Here is a 15,906-nt window from a genome sequence, read left to right as displayed (position 1 = left end):
AACAATTTATTTTTTTCAAAACAAAATATCTGGATAAAAAAATAAGCAGGGAAAACAAACATTTAACATGTAACAATTAAGTCAGCCAGTACATCTCTAAAAGAAGAAATTTTTTCAAAATAAATAATGCTTGACAAAAACACAACAGTTTAAAATATCAGAAATCCTGAAGGATATAGTTATAAAAGACATTTATGTAAAACTGTGTTTATCAAAATAAAACAAATGAAGCATCTAGTAACCATTAAACAAAATAAGTTTTGTAAATCTATATATGAATGTTGTTTATCTTTTTTCTTCAAAAGTAATACTTCAAACTCAAGTAGTTTTCAATTACCAAATGTATTAATAATATAGCATGATTCTGTAATGATGATGTGTTGTGCATGTGTATCCTAAGTGATGCAAAAAGATCAGATTCTAGACTATGCAAGACTTTCTGACTATGCACAACAAATACTCCAAATTTCTGCCTCAACTTTTCTCCATTTTCATTTATTGCAACTCTAAACATGGATTCACATTTTTTAGAAACATGAAACACATGTTTGGATGGATGGATAGATAGATAGATGGATTAAATTCCTACTTTTATGAGCATTTAGAGAATTTAGAATTGGGCTATTAGCCACTAGAGCAGATTTACATTCATCACATCTTATAGTTGCACAAATTAATCTGGTTAAATATCCAGTTATATAATAAACTATGTGTTCAACTTGTTCTGTTAATGTATTCAGAACATGTTAGGTATTAAAACAATCGTGATCACTGAATTTCATAAGAATCATAAGCTAACACAAAGCCAGATGTAGAGTTAAAGGTCAAAACAGTTATAACTTTAAAATTTTGAATGGTAACCTAAATTTTGTGGCACAACTTCAGAATTTTATTTTTCAAGCACATTGTGAGTTTGGCCATGCCAGGCCATGTAGGGAGTCAGATAACAACGGACGAGACCAACATATCTGGACCACACTGTTCCCAAAATAAAATTCCTAGGAATTTTGTCTGTTCAAATTTGATCATGGTCTCCCAGTTTGATAGGCTGATGACAATGTCGACTCAATGGTAATTTGTTCTTGAGGCAAAACTGATTTTTGTTGCTCCTTCTTCCAGAACTATTGCCAATAAAGAGGTCTTCAACCATGGCATTCTTCTATGACTATTTATAAACAACATTTACAGGACTAACTGTGTTTGATTTATTATTTTTATTTACTTTTTTCTCTTAAACATTTTTGACTGTCGTTTTGTAACCTGAGACATTTCACTCTAATGAATATAAACATTCAGTGTGTGCCAAATATATATTGAAAATAATAGATAAACATGAATAGAATTTAATAAAGGTTAATATTTTTTATTGATAGGTGTTTAAAAAAAAAAAAAAAAACATTTATTTCAATATTTATTTTATTATTATATTTGAAACTGCTACTTTCAAAATTAAAAGTCCACCAAAAATTCCCAATAAAAATAAAGTTATTTTCCAGTTTTGTACTTCTTCCTGTTGAAATTTAATTAATTCCAAATTAGACTGCATACTTTTGAAAATTTTCTCATACTTTTTATTCACCTGTTCCATTGATTTCATAACTTCCACTATAGGATTTTCTTTAACACTGTTTCCTATAATAAAATGATGTTAAAAATTTAAGGTATGGTATTGCATTTATAATAATCGTATAATAGTAATCTTTCTCATCAGATATATTAAATTTTTAAATTAACAACTAATAGAATTAATAGTCAGTATTTTAAAGTCTACAATTCTACAGTTTATGAAATTTATTGGCAAAATATTCTAATGGAACAAAATTATGAACATAAAAAATTCAAGTACTTTCAAGCTACTTTTATTTTTTCATCATCAGGACCTGTTGTAGCAAATAAAATAATTCTATATATATTATTAAAATATAATTCAAATTAAACAAATTTACTAAGTGATACAAAGTAAGAAATTATCAAAATCAGTTAAATAAGATCTATAGCAGTGGGTAGAAACTTGTGCCTGGTATCAGAATAAGACGTGTTGTCTCAATAAGACTTGCTTGCATCTTTGAAAAAGTATTTTAATTTTGAGAAAGATTGTTCTCCACAACAACAGACACAGGGAGGATTAAAAGAATTTTCAATAATATAAAAACATTTGGAAATTTTCAATTAAAGTTTTTGTCAATATAATTTAAATATAAACATTTTGTTTTTTAAAATATTTCTAACAATTAAAAGTTGATTGAATAAATTGAATTGCTCTATATCAGAATCATGACTTCTACTATACCAGACTATAAGTGATCAACCATGAAGTCCTTACAATTTTTACTTTCCTGACTCTGTTATATATAATAGAGGGACAGTATGCAGTCAGTCAAAAAAATAACCCCTCCCCCAAGATTTTTACATTTTTGGACTTGGAAGACCTTGAAATGTTGATAAATAAAAAAAAAAAAAAATCCATTTTTTCCCCTATATGTATGGATGTTAGTGTGTGTGCGCGTGCGCAGGGGGACGATTTTGTTCACCCTCTTTGAAACTTAATAAATTCTGTGCTTTTTGTTGAAAATTTCTGAAATTTTGCTGGGAGGTTTATTTATTAGGTGATTGATGCTATTAAATTTTAATTCAAGGTCGAGGGGGGTAATGATAGTCATGTGTATCTCCAGTAAAGTCAGATTTAATGACGAGTTTTGGACTGCAATTTAAAAACCTGTAGACCTATAAATTTCCTTTGTCTTTCCTTAATCTCAAGAATGGAGTTAGATAGATAAAATCTGACACCAGATCAGGAAACTTTAGGAGCAGAAGGCCCCAAATAACTATATATGAACTTCCGACACAAATCAGAAGTCAGTTATTTCAATTCAAACACTTTCTCCTGAAAGATGTTAGATGACAGGCATGACTCTATTGTTAAAGGAAAAGTATGATATACAGGGGCAAGACACTACAGTACTAATTTGAGATGGAGAGCATATATTTAAAATTAAATAAATTAAAAATATGATTAAAAATTGCAGCCTGGCATTGTGATGATCTTGCAATAAATAATTGCTCATACTTGTTATTAGCATTTACAATGTTTCATAAAACCCATCCCTACCCTCAAAATTAAGCTTTTTGCCATTTTATAATAGTTAAAAATATAAAAAGTTTTTAAAAATAAAACATTATAACATCAAATGGCATCACCAAATGTTGCCAGGAAAATTAAGCAACTTGTTACTAGAATTTTTAAAACAATTCATCTGTTAGTGAAACTGGGAAAAAATGCAAACACTTCTTGCACCAGTAAAAAGAATATTAATGATCAGAGAAACTACCACTGCATCACTGATAACAAGGATCAAAGAACGGAATAAGTGGGAAACAACAGGCTCTGGGAATTTGATTTAAAATTCATCTTTGGACACCAGAATGGGAACCTTTTATATTTACTTCATTATTATACATGCATATTTTTAATTTTTAAGCCTAATGATTGCAGTTATTGCAGTATGATTTCAATCAAACCAACTCCAGTAGTTAATTTCACAGGCAAAAATTTGCTAAAATATTCAAAACCTTGCTAGAATAACCAAAGATATTTGCTTGATTCTGTTGATATTGGAAGTACAGTCTAAAATTATACTATAATATTTACAATCATTAATAACAACAATGGTGTTTTAAATCTATTGTCCCAGTAAACAGACAAGGTTCATTTTGTGCATCTTTACTTAGATAATGTGAGAATTCCAGGACAACCTTTTTAAATGTTCACTTGTAACAGGATCAGATTTTGATAATAACTCCAAGATTTAAAAAAAAAATTACTGTTGTTTGGTACAAATATTTTATCTAAACTTCCTCTCGATGCTAACAGTTGATTGAGATTATCCACTTTGATCTTTATTCTTTATTCTTATTCTTTAATCTTTAATGAAAAGACACTATGGCCATTTGGCCTTTTTCAGGTGCCTCAAAAATACAAAATAAACATACAACAGAGGAACAAAAAGCATCTGAAAATAAGCAAAAAAATACAAATGCATTAATAGCCAAGAAAAAATTTCACTGCACTAAAACAGAAAAGCATAATTTATCTGTTGTAGTCAAAATCTTGTTGGAAATTTACTTCCTCTCTTCCTACATTTTTCCTCTTTTTTGGTGTATGTCAATTTTACCATTTTTTTTTTTAAATTTAAGTATGCAGGAAAAAGTCTTTGATCTGCAGAATCGTTGGTTTTTCAATTAAAACGTTTTTACTTTAAAGATCTGGCTGAGGGAGTTTTTTCTTATGTTTAAGTTGAATTTCTTCTTGTTAGTTATCTCTTGAAAGTCTTTAAATAACAAGTTCCAGTATTTTATCATTTGAAAGACTGGGGCAGTTTGTCTAATTGAAAGTTTTGTTGAGGGTTTTAAGAAGTTATGGTTTAGACGATGGCAGTAGTTATCCTTCCTGCAATGATTTTCAATAATGTTTAGAAGATAACTGTTATGCATTTTAAGCTTTATAAATTTAAAGGAGAGAAGTACAGTTTACTTTATGTATAAAGTTTTTATGTTGCTGATTTTTTCTTGTTGATAACAATAGGAAGTTGATTCGTAGTAGTTTAATTTGAAAATGGCTCTCATTAGATGATTTTGTTGTATTTGCAGATGGTTAGCGATATACTCTGATGTGGTTTCCCATATAGTTATACCGTATTGAATTTTCGGTTCTGTATAGATATGATATAAACATTTTATCGTATTTATGTTTAGGAAATCCTGTATTTTTCTGATTATGCCAGTAAACTTAGTGACAGTTTTTGTTAAATTTTTGATATGTCTGTCATATTTGAGTTTATCATCTATTAAAACTCCAAGATATTTTATGCAGTTAATTCTCTCTATCTTCTTTTCATTTATTATTTGAGGTTGTCAATGTTTTTATTTTTATTTAAAAAGTAGAGATACTTTGTTTTGTTCTCATTCAGTTTTAACATATTTGTGCTCTCGTAATCATTTAGTTTGCAGAGGATGTTATTTAATTCATATTGCACTGCTTGGGGATTGTTGTTGGAATGTATTAGGACAATATCATCTGCATATGCTATTACTTTTGCTTCTAGTATCACTTCAAATGGGTCATTTAAGTAAATATTGAAGAGTAATGGTGCAAGTATTGATCTTAAATATACCTCATCAATGTTGCCGTTTAAGTTCTAAGATTCAAGTGAATAGCAGTTCTCTATAATCAACAGAGTGCAACAGAACAAGAAAAAAATTGCATTTGTTTCTCTGAATTCCTGAAAAATTACAGTGCTAGTGCATCCCAGCATGGTGCAAAATAAGAACAATAGAGTGCCAATTGATATATTAACATTGAAAAATTATTGAAGTCAATTAAGTATTTACTTAGTTGTTGCACATTGTAATGAATAAAAATTTCAATATGTGATCCAAAAATTCTGCCCTTTTGAAAGAGCTGCCTGAGGCGACTGACTCACCCCATGCACTCGTCCTGTAGATCATATTTGTGATGAATGTGATGTTTGTTGTCAAAGAAGTCAATTTGTCTAATACAGTATTTGCAATTTTCAATATTTTCATGGCTATTTTTAAACTACTTATATCAATAATAATAAGTGTATATCAATAATAAGTTTATGATTCTTGAAATGTTCCATCTTCATAAACTTCCTATATATTCTGCTAAAAATCTTTGAAACGGCAGAAAATAGAATAATAAATTTTTTAAATATTACAAATTGAAGTCTAAATACAAATAAAATTTTTGGTCTTCTTACAAAACTTTTGAAATGTTGTCATCACAATTATATCGTCACAATGCCAGGCTGCAATTTTTACAAACAAAAATTCATAACTAAATAAATTTTTACTCAAAATGGGCATTTTCACTGATGATCAGTTTATTTGCTAAGCAATAAACAAAAATATTTACTCTGTATGTAGGAACTTCAAGAAAAATATTGTATTGTAAATGAGGAAATTCTAATCACAGAATTTATAACTATTTTATATTCTACAGATAATCTAGAAATATATTTACTTGCAGATTTAATACTTTCTTCAATAGATAATTTTGATTTCAAGCAAATTGCATTTCCTTCTGGATGATATCCACTTTGAATTATAAAATCATTTTCAAACTGATAATTGTGTTTTTCAGATTTCCAGACAATCAGACTATTGTATTTTAAAATCAACATGGAAAGAAAAATTAAAATATATAATGATTATTACATAATTATTAGGTTAATTTTTATATATAAAAAATCCATCAGAGTCAATATTTAAAATAATAATATAAATTTTGTTATTTCCCCAAATACAATTACTATAGATGTTAGAATATCTACACCAGAGAACAGTACAGTTTCACGTATCTAAAAGCCTTTTACCTGTGCGCATATTATCACTCTAAACCAAGTAACTACAAATGTTTTCGAACCTTAACGGTTCTTCATCAGGTAATGATCCCCTAAATGGAATGGTAAAAGGCTTTTAGATACATGAAACTGTACAATTACTATAATTTCAAGTAGATGATTACATTGGTGTATACCACTCAGAAAATTGCTTGAACTGAAATAGTGTTATTTAACCTGCAGTACCACATATCGCTGAATGTTCAATGCAGGAGTATTCTATAGAGAAAGAATTATTGAAAACTTACCAACTTTTAAGATAGAAGGTTAAATAAGAGTGTTTAATAATATCAATTAAAATAATGATTAATTCACAGAAAGTAAATGAGAAAGAACTTGTGGCTACACGCCATGCGTAAATTGTATATTTTTATATGTAATTATATTGTTTTCATATTTTATATTTTCTATTTTTGTTCTTTTCTTCCCAACCTAATTGTCCATTCTTCCTGGAATGTACCTACCGCTCCCACCCTTTCTTTGTTATTTCGATGACTCACCCCTAAAACAAAAGAGGGAGTGTAGCCCTGAGGGGTGAGAGAGGAAGACGTGGGTCATTCTGGAGCGAGAACTTGAGTTGGAAGGAGCGACAGTGGTGTTTCCCGAGTGCGCCGAGTGCCAGAAAGATAGGGACGAGGACGATTTGAGCTGTTCTAGAGAGTGAAAGAGAAAGTAAAAGTGTTCGCCGACCCCGTTTCACCGTGATATTTTGGCCGGTAGTTTTGTCATCGTCATCTAGTCGTGGGTACCCTCTTTCCTGTCCGTTCTTGATATTCTCTTCCTTTTATCTCTTTGTATAATATTTTTAACTTTATAATTTAAGTAATATTGTCGGGAGCTTTTTTTTATGTACACTAGAATTAAGGTTTATGTTTAAGGAGATATTGTCGGGAATATTTATTGTACCAGTTTCGGTATTTTTGCTCTCGAGTATTGTCGGTGGAAAAGGTGTTTGTTGGTATCCCCTGTATCCTGTTTATTTACGAGCGAAGAAAATAAAACTCATTGTGTTTTGTTTCTTTCAATTTTGTTTCGTTGTTTTCATACCGCTCGTTAACCTTCTCACAAACTAAAGACAAAACAGATATCTTGGTAGTTTCAGGAAAAATCACAATGAGAAATGATTGTCTACAAATGATCAGACAGAAGATTTTCATGTTTCTGAGAATGCTCTTGATAAGATGACAAAAGGAAAATACTTTCATGAGTTTGTAGTTAGAATTTAAAATTGGCAGATAACCCACCCTGCTTTTAAACTGGCTTTAAACACAGATAGCTAACCTTTGCAAACTTTGAAGAAAATTAGAGTATATTAAAAATTTAATTACAAATTTTAACTATAAAAATTTGTAAAACTATTGACAAAATTAGTTAAGTTTCAGAATTTTAATAGTTAACATTTAATTGTTTATTAATCTTCTAAATGTACTCCTCTACTCTCCTTTCTTTATTTACTGTACAATTTCTAGCAAACAAGAAACAACTTTATTTCTTTCTAGCAATAATTTTTATTACAACAAACATTTTCAGCTTCATTTAGAAACCTGCTTCAGGCTTTAACTATATCAAACAGAAAGGTGAATGTTCCTAAAATCATGTGTGTTGTAATAAAAATATTACTCTATATAATATAATAAATGTATATAAAAAATTCAAACCAACTTTTGTTGTGTGCATAGAATAATTTAAAAATTAAGAAATCAAAGATAGAAAATGAAATTACAGTGAAACCTCGCTTAACAAGTATTTTGCATAACAAGCAAACAAATTGTAAGAATTTGCCTCGCTTAACGAGCGATGTTTCACATAATGCGTGATGAGGAGAGGGGAAGTCCTGAATTGTGCACATGGGGCATGCTCCATCAGTCTGTGTTTAGCACTCATTCCGCTAGTGTCTTAGTGTCACTTGTGATCACTTATTTTTCTAAACTTGTGTTCACACATTACTTATAAACATCGACAACCATAGCCTGTTATATAATAAATACGCCAAACGATATGCCAAATTCTTGGGTCATTAAATTTAACGACCGATTCCAAATTAAATTTTAGAAATGTCTGAATTAAAAATTTAATAAGAGATGAAAACATAACAGCCTACCCCTAGTCAAATTAATTAATTTTTAATATTTAATTATAGCATTTACATAACCCAAGATTTTGGCATATTGTTTGGAGTGTTTATCAAACATATTAGCTGTGATTTTTTTTTTCTGTTTCTGCAAATTGAATTCTCATTCCAGAATGGTTCATTCCACACTAAAAGAAAAGATAATGATGAGTCATGCTCCTTAACAGTGTATATTGTACAATTTTTTTTTGAATAAATGTTATAGATAAAACATTTGGGTATTTTTTCGGCATGGAATACGTTATTGTATTTTACATTAATTTCTATGGGAAAAATTGTTTCGTTTAACGAGTGTTTTGCATTACAAGTAAAACTCTGGAATTTATTATGCTCGTTACATGAGGTTCCACTGTATATTAGTTGTTATGATACTTACTCTATATATTTATATATCCATGTCTGAGTATCTTTATCCTGGATGAAATATTTTGGCTTCTTCTCTGGATTTAGAACCTTTTTAACTATTTCAGCAAATTGATAATCAGCAGCTTGTTGATCATTTTTAAATATGGCTTCAGTCAATGGTAACCATAATCTAGTAATATTTTCAAAATTATAAAATTTTATAATTATAATAATAATAATATGTCATAATTTATATATGAGATATTATATAATTATAATAAGTTTTAATTTTTATAAAAAAATTAATGCTTTCTTAAATTAAAAAATGTAATACAGGTAAGTTATATGAACACAATTTATTTGCTAAAAAATAAATGAAAAAAACCAGTAAAAGATAATAGTTTTAATAATAATATATTTCCATATGTTTTCTGCATGTTTGTGTTAAGTAATTAATGTAATTTGTTAAAATAAATCAAAAGTTTTTCCTTATAAAATAATTGTTTTACACATAAAAGGAAAATTTTTTAATTACTTTTCTGATTCAAATTCTGTTTGTTCTTCAATAGGCACTACAAACTGTTTAAGTCCTTTTTTTCGAATATCAGGAGTTGGATTCCAAAAACATTGTGTTTTCTTGAATAAATAAATATTCAAATAATATTACAAGAAAGGTTTTGATTATATAAAAATAATTTTTAAAATTCTGACAAAGTTATATACATGAGTTTGATTATCTTCCAATAAAATTGAATCATTCCAATGTCCTTTAATTATAGCAATTATTGATGAATTAGAATTAATTGTTCCATGTATCTCATCATATTCAGAATTACCAAATAAAGTCTAGAAATTTATAATACATCAGACAAGTATATATGATATAATTTAAAACTGTTTTTATGCAGAAACAATCAAATCACATTCTAAAATTAAATATATGAGATATTTTCAAATATTTCAGTGTAGGTCATTTAAATGACAAAATTTTATTCTTAATTTATAAAAATTTTTAGTATTAAATTTTATTTTGTTATAAAATTAATATAATTCAATATAAAATTATTATTAATTATTGTTCCAAAGTTCAAATTTGGTATGATAAATTTTGTATTTATTGAAATAATGAACAAGAAATGATTGAGTTGAAATAGTGGTTTAAAACATATTCATTTTATTGGATTTGTCCTGCGAAACTAACAGCTCAAGTTTTCTAACACATCCTATTTTACATTTGGACGAAAAGTAATAACTATTCTCGTTCTCAATCAATTCCTTATTTCAAAGGCTTCTTCTGATGGCTAGTAAAGAGTATAGCAACACCATCAATAAGTTTGAATTCTATTTCTTATACAGATATTTTGATTGCTAGTTTTAAATTGTGTAATTTGTTGAGGAGATGTAAGGACAAGAAATTATTTATTGTGACATTGTCACAATATTAAACTGCAATTTTTAATCATATTCTTAATTTATTCAATTTAAAATGTATGTTCTCCATCTCAAATTTGTAGTGTCTTTCCCCTGTACCTGTTAAATAAAGTCGTGCCAGGCTCTTTTAGGAGAAAATTTTTGAATTAAAATAACATGACTTCCAGTTTGCACCAGAAGTTCATATATAGGTAATTGGGGCTTCCTGTCTCTAAACTTTCCACATCTGTTCCCAACTTTCATCTATCTAACTCCATTCTCAAGATTAAGGAAGAACAGTCAGTCAGACACTTGGACAACAGTGGAAATTTAGATATTAATTTTTTCAAATTACAGCCCAATCATTATTTATGATAAGTTAAAATATTTTAATTAAAAATGATGATTGCAGTTTTTACATAATTAATTGTAGAATCATATAAAATTGAGATAATGTTGTTGTAAAATTATATAAAATTAAGGTACCAGTATATAACTATTAGTGATATCTAATTACACTGTATTTAATTATACAAGCCTACAAAAAAAATTTTTGGTGCCTAGGATTTTAGCAATATTTGGGTCACTGAATCCAAATATGAAATCAGTTTTTCTCTATCAGCTCTACTTTTGTAGATCACTGTTTTTTAGTGTACAGTGCTACACGAAATGTGCAGCTCTAATCCCAGTTTGTACAGTTCTAAATCACATATGCAACGATTGGTTCCTGTAATTTTCCCCATTGTCAGTCTGTCATCCAATTAGTTCCAAGTAAATCTGCCAGATGAAGTAAGCATCCAGTAACGAATTGACATTCAATGCTTCAACTAGAGTTGAGGTAAGTTTGTACGTTCTAGCCGCAGTATATAGATCGAAGTTGGCCTCTCGTGATATTTGTGTTAAGGCAAGAGTTGTTATAAAGTTAACCTAAAACGTACTGTGTTCTAGATGCTTTTATTTGTGTTATTAAATAGAAATAAAATAAGTTCAAGTAGAAGAAGTTGTGTAAATCATTCTGATGTGTTTTGCTACATATGCAGAGAATATATGTTAAAAGAAAACAGAAAAACTGTTAGTGACTTTGTAAAGAGAGCTTATCTTGTACTCTGGTGTTAGGCTTGATCAGGATAAAAGCTGGGCACCACATCAGGTCTGTAAAACTTGTACAGAACATTTACGACAGTGGACTACCGGGAAAAGAAAAAGTCTGAAATTTGGCGTACCGATGGTTTGGAAAGAACTCAAAAATCACTTCAATGACTGTTATTTCTGCCTAGTAAATATTAATGGAATCAATCGTAACAACCATAGCAAGTGGACTTATCCTGATTTAGTCTCTGCAAGATGCCCGGTCCCTCACTCAGAAAAAGTGCCGATTCCATTGTTTCACCAGCTACCATCCTCTGTGAGGACAAGTATCCCTCTGATCCTAATGAAAATGACTGTGATTACAAGAGAATGTCATCAATTCCTCAACATTTCAACCAGGATGAGTTAAATGACCTTATCAGAGATCTCAACCTGACAAAAGAAGCTTCTGAATTATTGGCTTCCAGGTTGAACGAGAAAAATTTACTGGAGCAAGGAACCAAAATTACTTTTTACTGTACAAGAGAAAAGGATCTGCTATCCATCTTCTCTCAAGAAAACAATCTTGTGTTTTGTCACAAAAATTAGAGGACTCTTAGAAAAAATGGGTCTTCTTGAATGTTTTTCAGATGATTGATGCCTATTTATTGACAGCTCAAAATGAAGTTTGAAATGTGTCCTCCTACACAATGGGAACAAATATGGTTCAATACCAATTGCTCACTCAACGAAAATGAAAGAAGAATATAACCCCATAGCTTTGGTCTTGGAGAAGATAAAGTATCATGAACATCAATGGGTAATTTGTGTAGACTTAAAAATGGTAAACTTTTTCCTTGGACAGAAAATTGGCTACACCAAATATCCTTGCTTCTTGTGCCTGTGGAATAGCAGAGACAAAACACACCACTGGGTTAGAAAAGAGTGGCCTAAGAGAGAAAACATGGAAATAGGAGAAAAAAATGTCATTAACAACCCCTTAGTTGAATGAGAGAAAATCATCTTTCCTCCACTGCATATATCAAGCTAGGCCTAATGAAGCAGTTTGTAAAGGCTCTTGATAAGAACGGATCATGTTTTGCATATATAGGGAAGAAAATGCCTCAGTTGAGTATGGAAAAAATTAAAGCAGGAATATTTGACGGCCCACAAATAAGACAACTCATTAACTATCCTGCCTTCAAAAATTTGATGAATGAAGGACTGAGCGAAAAGCCAGGACTTCATTTGTTGCAGTTGTCAGAAATTTTCTAGGCAAATGCAAAACTGAAAACTATGTTGAACTGGTAAATGAGATGCTTAACAGTTTCAAATCCCTTGGGTGTAATATGAGTATTAAGATGCACTATTTACACAGTCACTTAGACCGTTTTCCTGAAAATTTAGGAGACACCAGTGAAGAACAAGGTGAAAGATTTCACCAGGATATTAAAACTATGGAGGACCGCTACCAAGGAGGATGTGATATGCATATGATGGCAGATTACTGCTGGAGTTTAAAAAGGGACTGTTCCAAAATACATTCACGAAAGTCACGGAAAAGAAGCTTCCTCAATGTGTAACTATTTAGTTTTATTGATGACTTTTTCCTCTATCTTTGTATAGTATAATATTTCCATAATATAATAATAAAAATTCCGTGTTTAGTTTTTTTATTCGATCCATGGATTTAACTTAAGATATTGAAATGTATATTGTGGTCATATACCTTATTTTGTATATTATTGTATGTATTATTCTTAGTATTTATTCCATTTTTTCCTCTTTGTTAGTTCTTTTGTCTATCACTTCTTCCCTAACCGTTCCCTGTTCAAATGGTGGTGACCTAATTACAAGACAAAGAAAAAGCGGTAGCCTGAGAGCTAAGTGTAGGACAAGACAGTCACTTTTTGGCTTGGACGTTGGAGAGATAGGACGTGCTATGAAGACCTCCAGGTTGTTCTGGCATCAACTGGAGAACAAAGGAGACAACAAGCCTAATCTAGCATTCAAGAGAAATTCAAAATATATCCTGATCTAGGGACCTCGAGAAGCTTTTTCAGAGAATCGGATAGATGTCTAAAATCAACAATTTCTACAATTCGGAAAATTAATAATCTAGCAAGCGCCACTATCACCCCAAGATCGTCAACACTTTGGGTATCCATTCTTTTCTATTATCATATATCCAACTATCCTATTGTCTATCTTTTCTTCTCTCTTTTTTATTTGTATAAGTAGTTTTAAGTATTTAGTCATAGTTCCTTATTTTTGTACCGCGGTGAATATTTTTTGTCGCGAGGTTGCTTAACGATTCTACCAGAATATCTGCAGGAATTATATGTAAAAAAGTTAACGGGAAGAACGAGGTGTCAGAATTATAAAAGAATCCTGTAAAGAAAATAAACACGGGTGACGAGAACATATGTGTGTTATATTCTCTTGTTGAATCACTCACCACATGCGTATCTTGCGTATCCACATGCAAAAATTTAGCAATATTTCGCTAAAATGCTATATCTTAAAAATTAGAGCTCCTAGGAAAAAACTAATGCCATATTTTAATTCAGGACATCAAATTCATATGAAATCAGCCTGGCACCAAAATCACTGTTGACCTGTGTTATATATGCTATATCTTCATTTAACATCTAATGATAATTTAAACTTTATCATTAATGAGTATGATTTTATTGTTTACTCATCCAAAATATAGATTTAAAAAATACATTAAAAAATCAGATTTAGAAAATATGTTTAAGAAATATTTAATTTTTTAAAGAAAAAAAAATATTTCTTTTCAAAAATTGAAGACTTTTTAGGAAACCAAATATGAAATGATAATCAAGATAATAGTTATTAAATTTATAGATTATTAATAAAATTACATTTATGTTATATAATTATCATTTTAAAATATTTTATATAAATTTAAAAATTAAATTTAATATTATGTTATTTAATTTAAAAGATTTAACTTTAAAAATTTTGAAGATTAAAACTTTGAAGGAATATTTATGTACTTTTAATTTAAAATTTAAAATTGTATTGTATAATGTTTTATCACAAGCTATTTTTATTTCTCCTCCTAATTCAATAACTATATTTCCAGTTAAAATACCACTCATTTGGATGTATGGCATAGCCAAAGTATATTTTTCTTTAAATGGTAAGAGAGTTACATGATAATTCTTATCCTCTACTTTCAGAGTCACAGTATTTCCTGTAAATAATAAATAGCAATTTGGATTAAATTTAAAATATGTGAATATGAAAAATGTAACTCTGAATATGAAAATTATCTAATATATAGTATATTTACCACTAAATGATAAGTTAACAATGAAGCTTCCATTAAGTCTAAATCCATCTTTTTGATTGATAATATGAATGGCAACTTCTTGAGGTTTATCAGATATCTAAAATATATTTCAGAATAAGTATGTTTAGAAAATATATAATAAATTATTAATGACAAATTCCACATCTATATATATAAAAACGAATGTGTGTGTGTGTGTGTCTGTCCTTCATGCATTACCACACCATTTATCCGATTGCCATGAAACTTCGGAAAGTTGTTTAATACACTCCCGCGAAGGTTTGTGGCATATGTAAAGACCACCATTTCCCCCCTTTCAAAAATATATTTATATATGGATTAAGCCTTTCATGTCCAACAGATGGCGCTAACTTCCGACGACTTAAGTTTGCTTTTCTGTGAGGCATTATGCTTTTCTGTGAGAATGGACTAAAGCAGATCATTTTCTATCTATCTATATAAATAAAATATAACGTTTGTTTGTTCCTACCGATTCCTTTGAAATTTTGACACCACGTTGCATTCGAATACGCACGTGCATAATATACATGTCGAAATTCCCCCCACTGGGGGGAGAGGGACAGATTAAGGCTTACTGTGAAGAACTCGGCTTCTATTTATACTATTTTGCTGCGGGTTTTTTGCGTTTTTAATTGCGTTTTAATAGGTTACGTCAACAGAATATACACTAAAAAGGGATTTTTCGATAATCCCTTGCGGGGGAGAGGGACAGGATTAAGGCTTACCGTGAAGAACTTGGCTTCTATTATACTATTTTAGATGCGGTTTTTTGCGTTTTTAATTGCGTTTTAATAGGGTACGTCAAGAGAATGTACACTAAGAAGGGATTTTTTAAAATTCCCCCCACGGGGGAGGCGTTATACATTTATAATAGATACATTTTGAGCCACAGCAACGCCTGGCCAGGTCTGCTAGTTCTAAATAAAAATCAGGCAATTCCTTAGGCACCTTTCACAGAATCCAGTTTGAAACCATAACTATGAATAGTCAGGATGCCATATCTAAGCACATTAGCCAACAGTATAGGGGAGGAATGGGACACTTTTGGAAAAAGTATGTTAAAAACATAAACAATGAAAGAACTATTAAGTCTTTCTTTTTTTAGCTTGTTAGTTTGAACCATCTGTATCTTCTGAAAAGTATTGGAAGTTTCAATGCTATCATTTGGTAGAAAAATTATGTTTTGC

General features: G+C 29.8%; 1 protein-coding gene across 1 annotated transcript in view; it reads right to left on the bottom strand.

Annotated features, from left to right (window-relative positions):
• Positions 1 to 1,350: 1,350 nt before the first annotated feature.
• LOC136982702 (oxysterol-binding protein-related protein 8-like) overlaps positions 1,351 to 15,906 on the bottom strand; it is a 30,848-nt gene continuing 16,292 nt past the window's right edge. Inside the window, exons 7-13 of the mRNA XM_067279276.1 lie at positions 14,699 to 14,795; positions 14,355 to 14,599; positions 9,622 to 9,744; positions 9,434 to 9,534; positions 8,930 to 9,088; positions 6,044 to 6,180; positions 1,351 to 1,632 (exon numbers count right to left, since the gene is read on the bottom strand). Coding sequence (XP_067135377.1) covers positions 1,412 to 1,632; positions 6,044 to 6,180; positions 8,930 to 9,088; positions 9,434 to 9,534; positions 9,622 to 9,744; positions 14,355 to 14,599; positions 14,699 to 14,795 — 1,083 coding nt within the window. The 3' untranslated portion in view covers positions 1,351 to 1,411. The remainder of the gene's footprint in view (positions 1,633 to 6,043; positions 6,181 to 8,929; positions 9,089 to 9,433; positions 9,535 to 9,621; positions 9,745 to 14,354; positions 14,600 to 14,698; positions 14,796 to 15,906) is intronic.

Source organism: Centruroides vittatus, unplaced genomic scaffold (assembly GCF_030686945.1).
Source record: "Centruroides vittatus isolate TY-2023 unplaced genomic scaffold, ASM3068694v2 contig_862, whole genome shotgun sequence".
NCBI lineage: Eukaryota > Metazoa > Arthropoda > Arachnida > Scorpiones > Buthidae > Centruroides > Centruroides vittatus.
The sequence above is the reverse complement of the archived record's forward strand: the minus strand, read 5'-3'. Positions and strand labels throughout refer to the sequence as shown.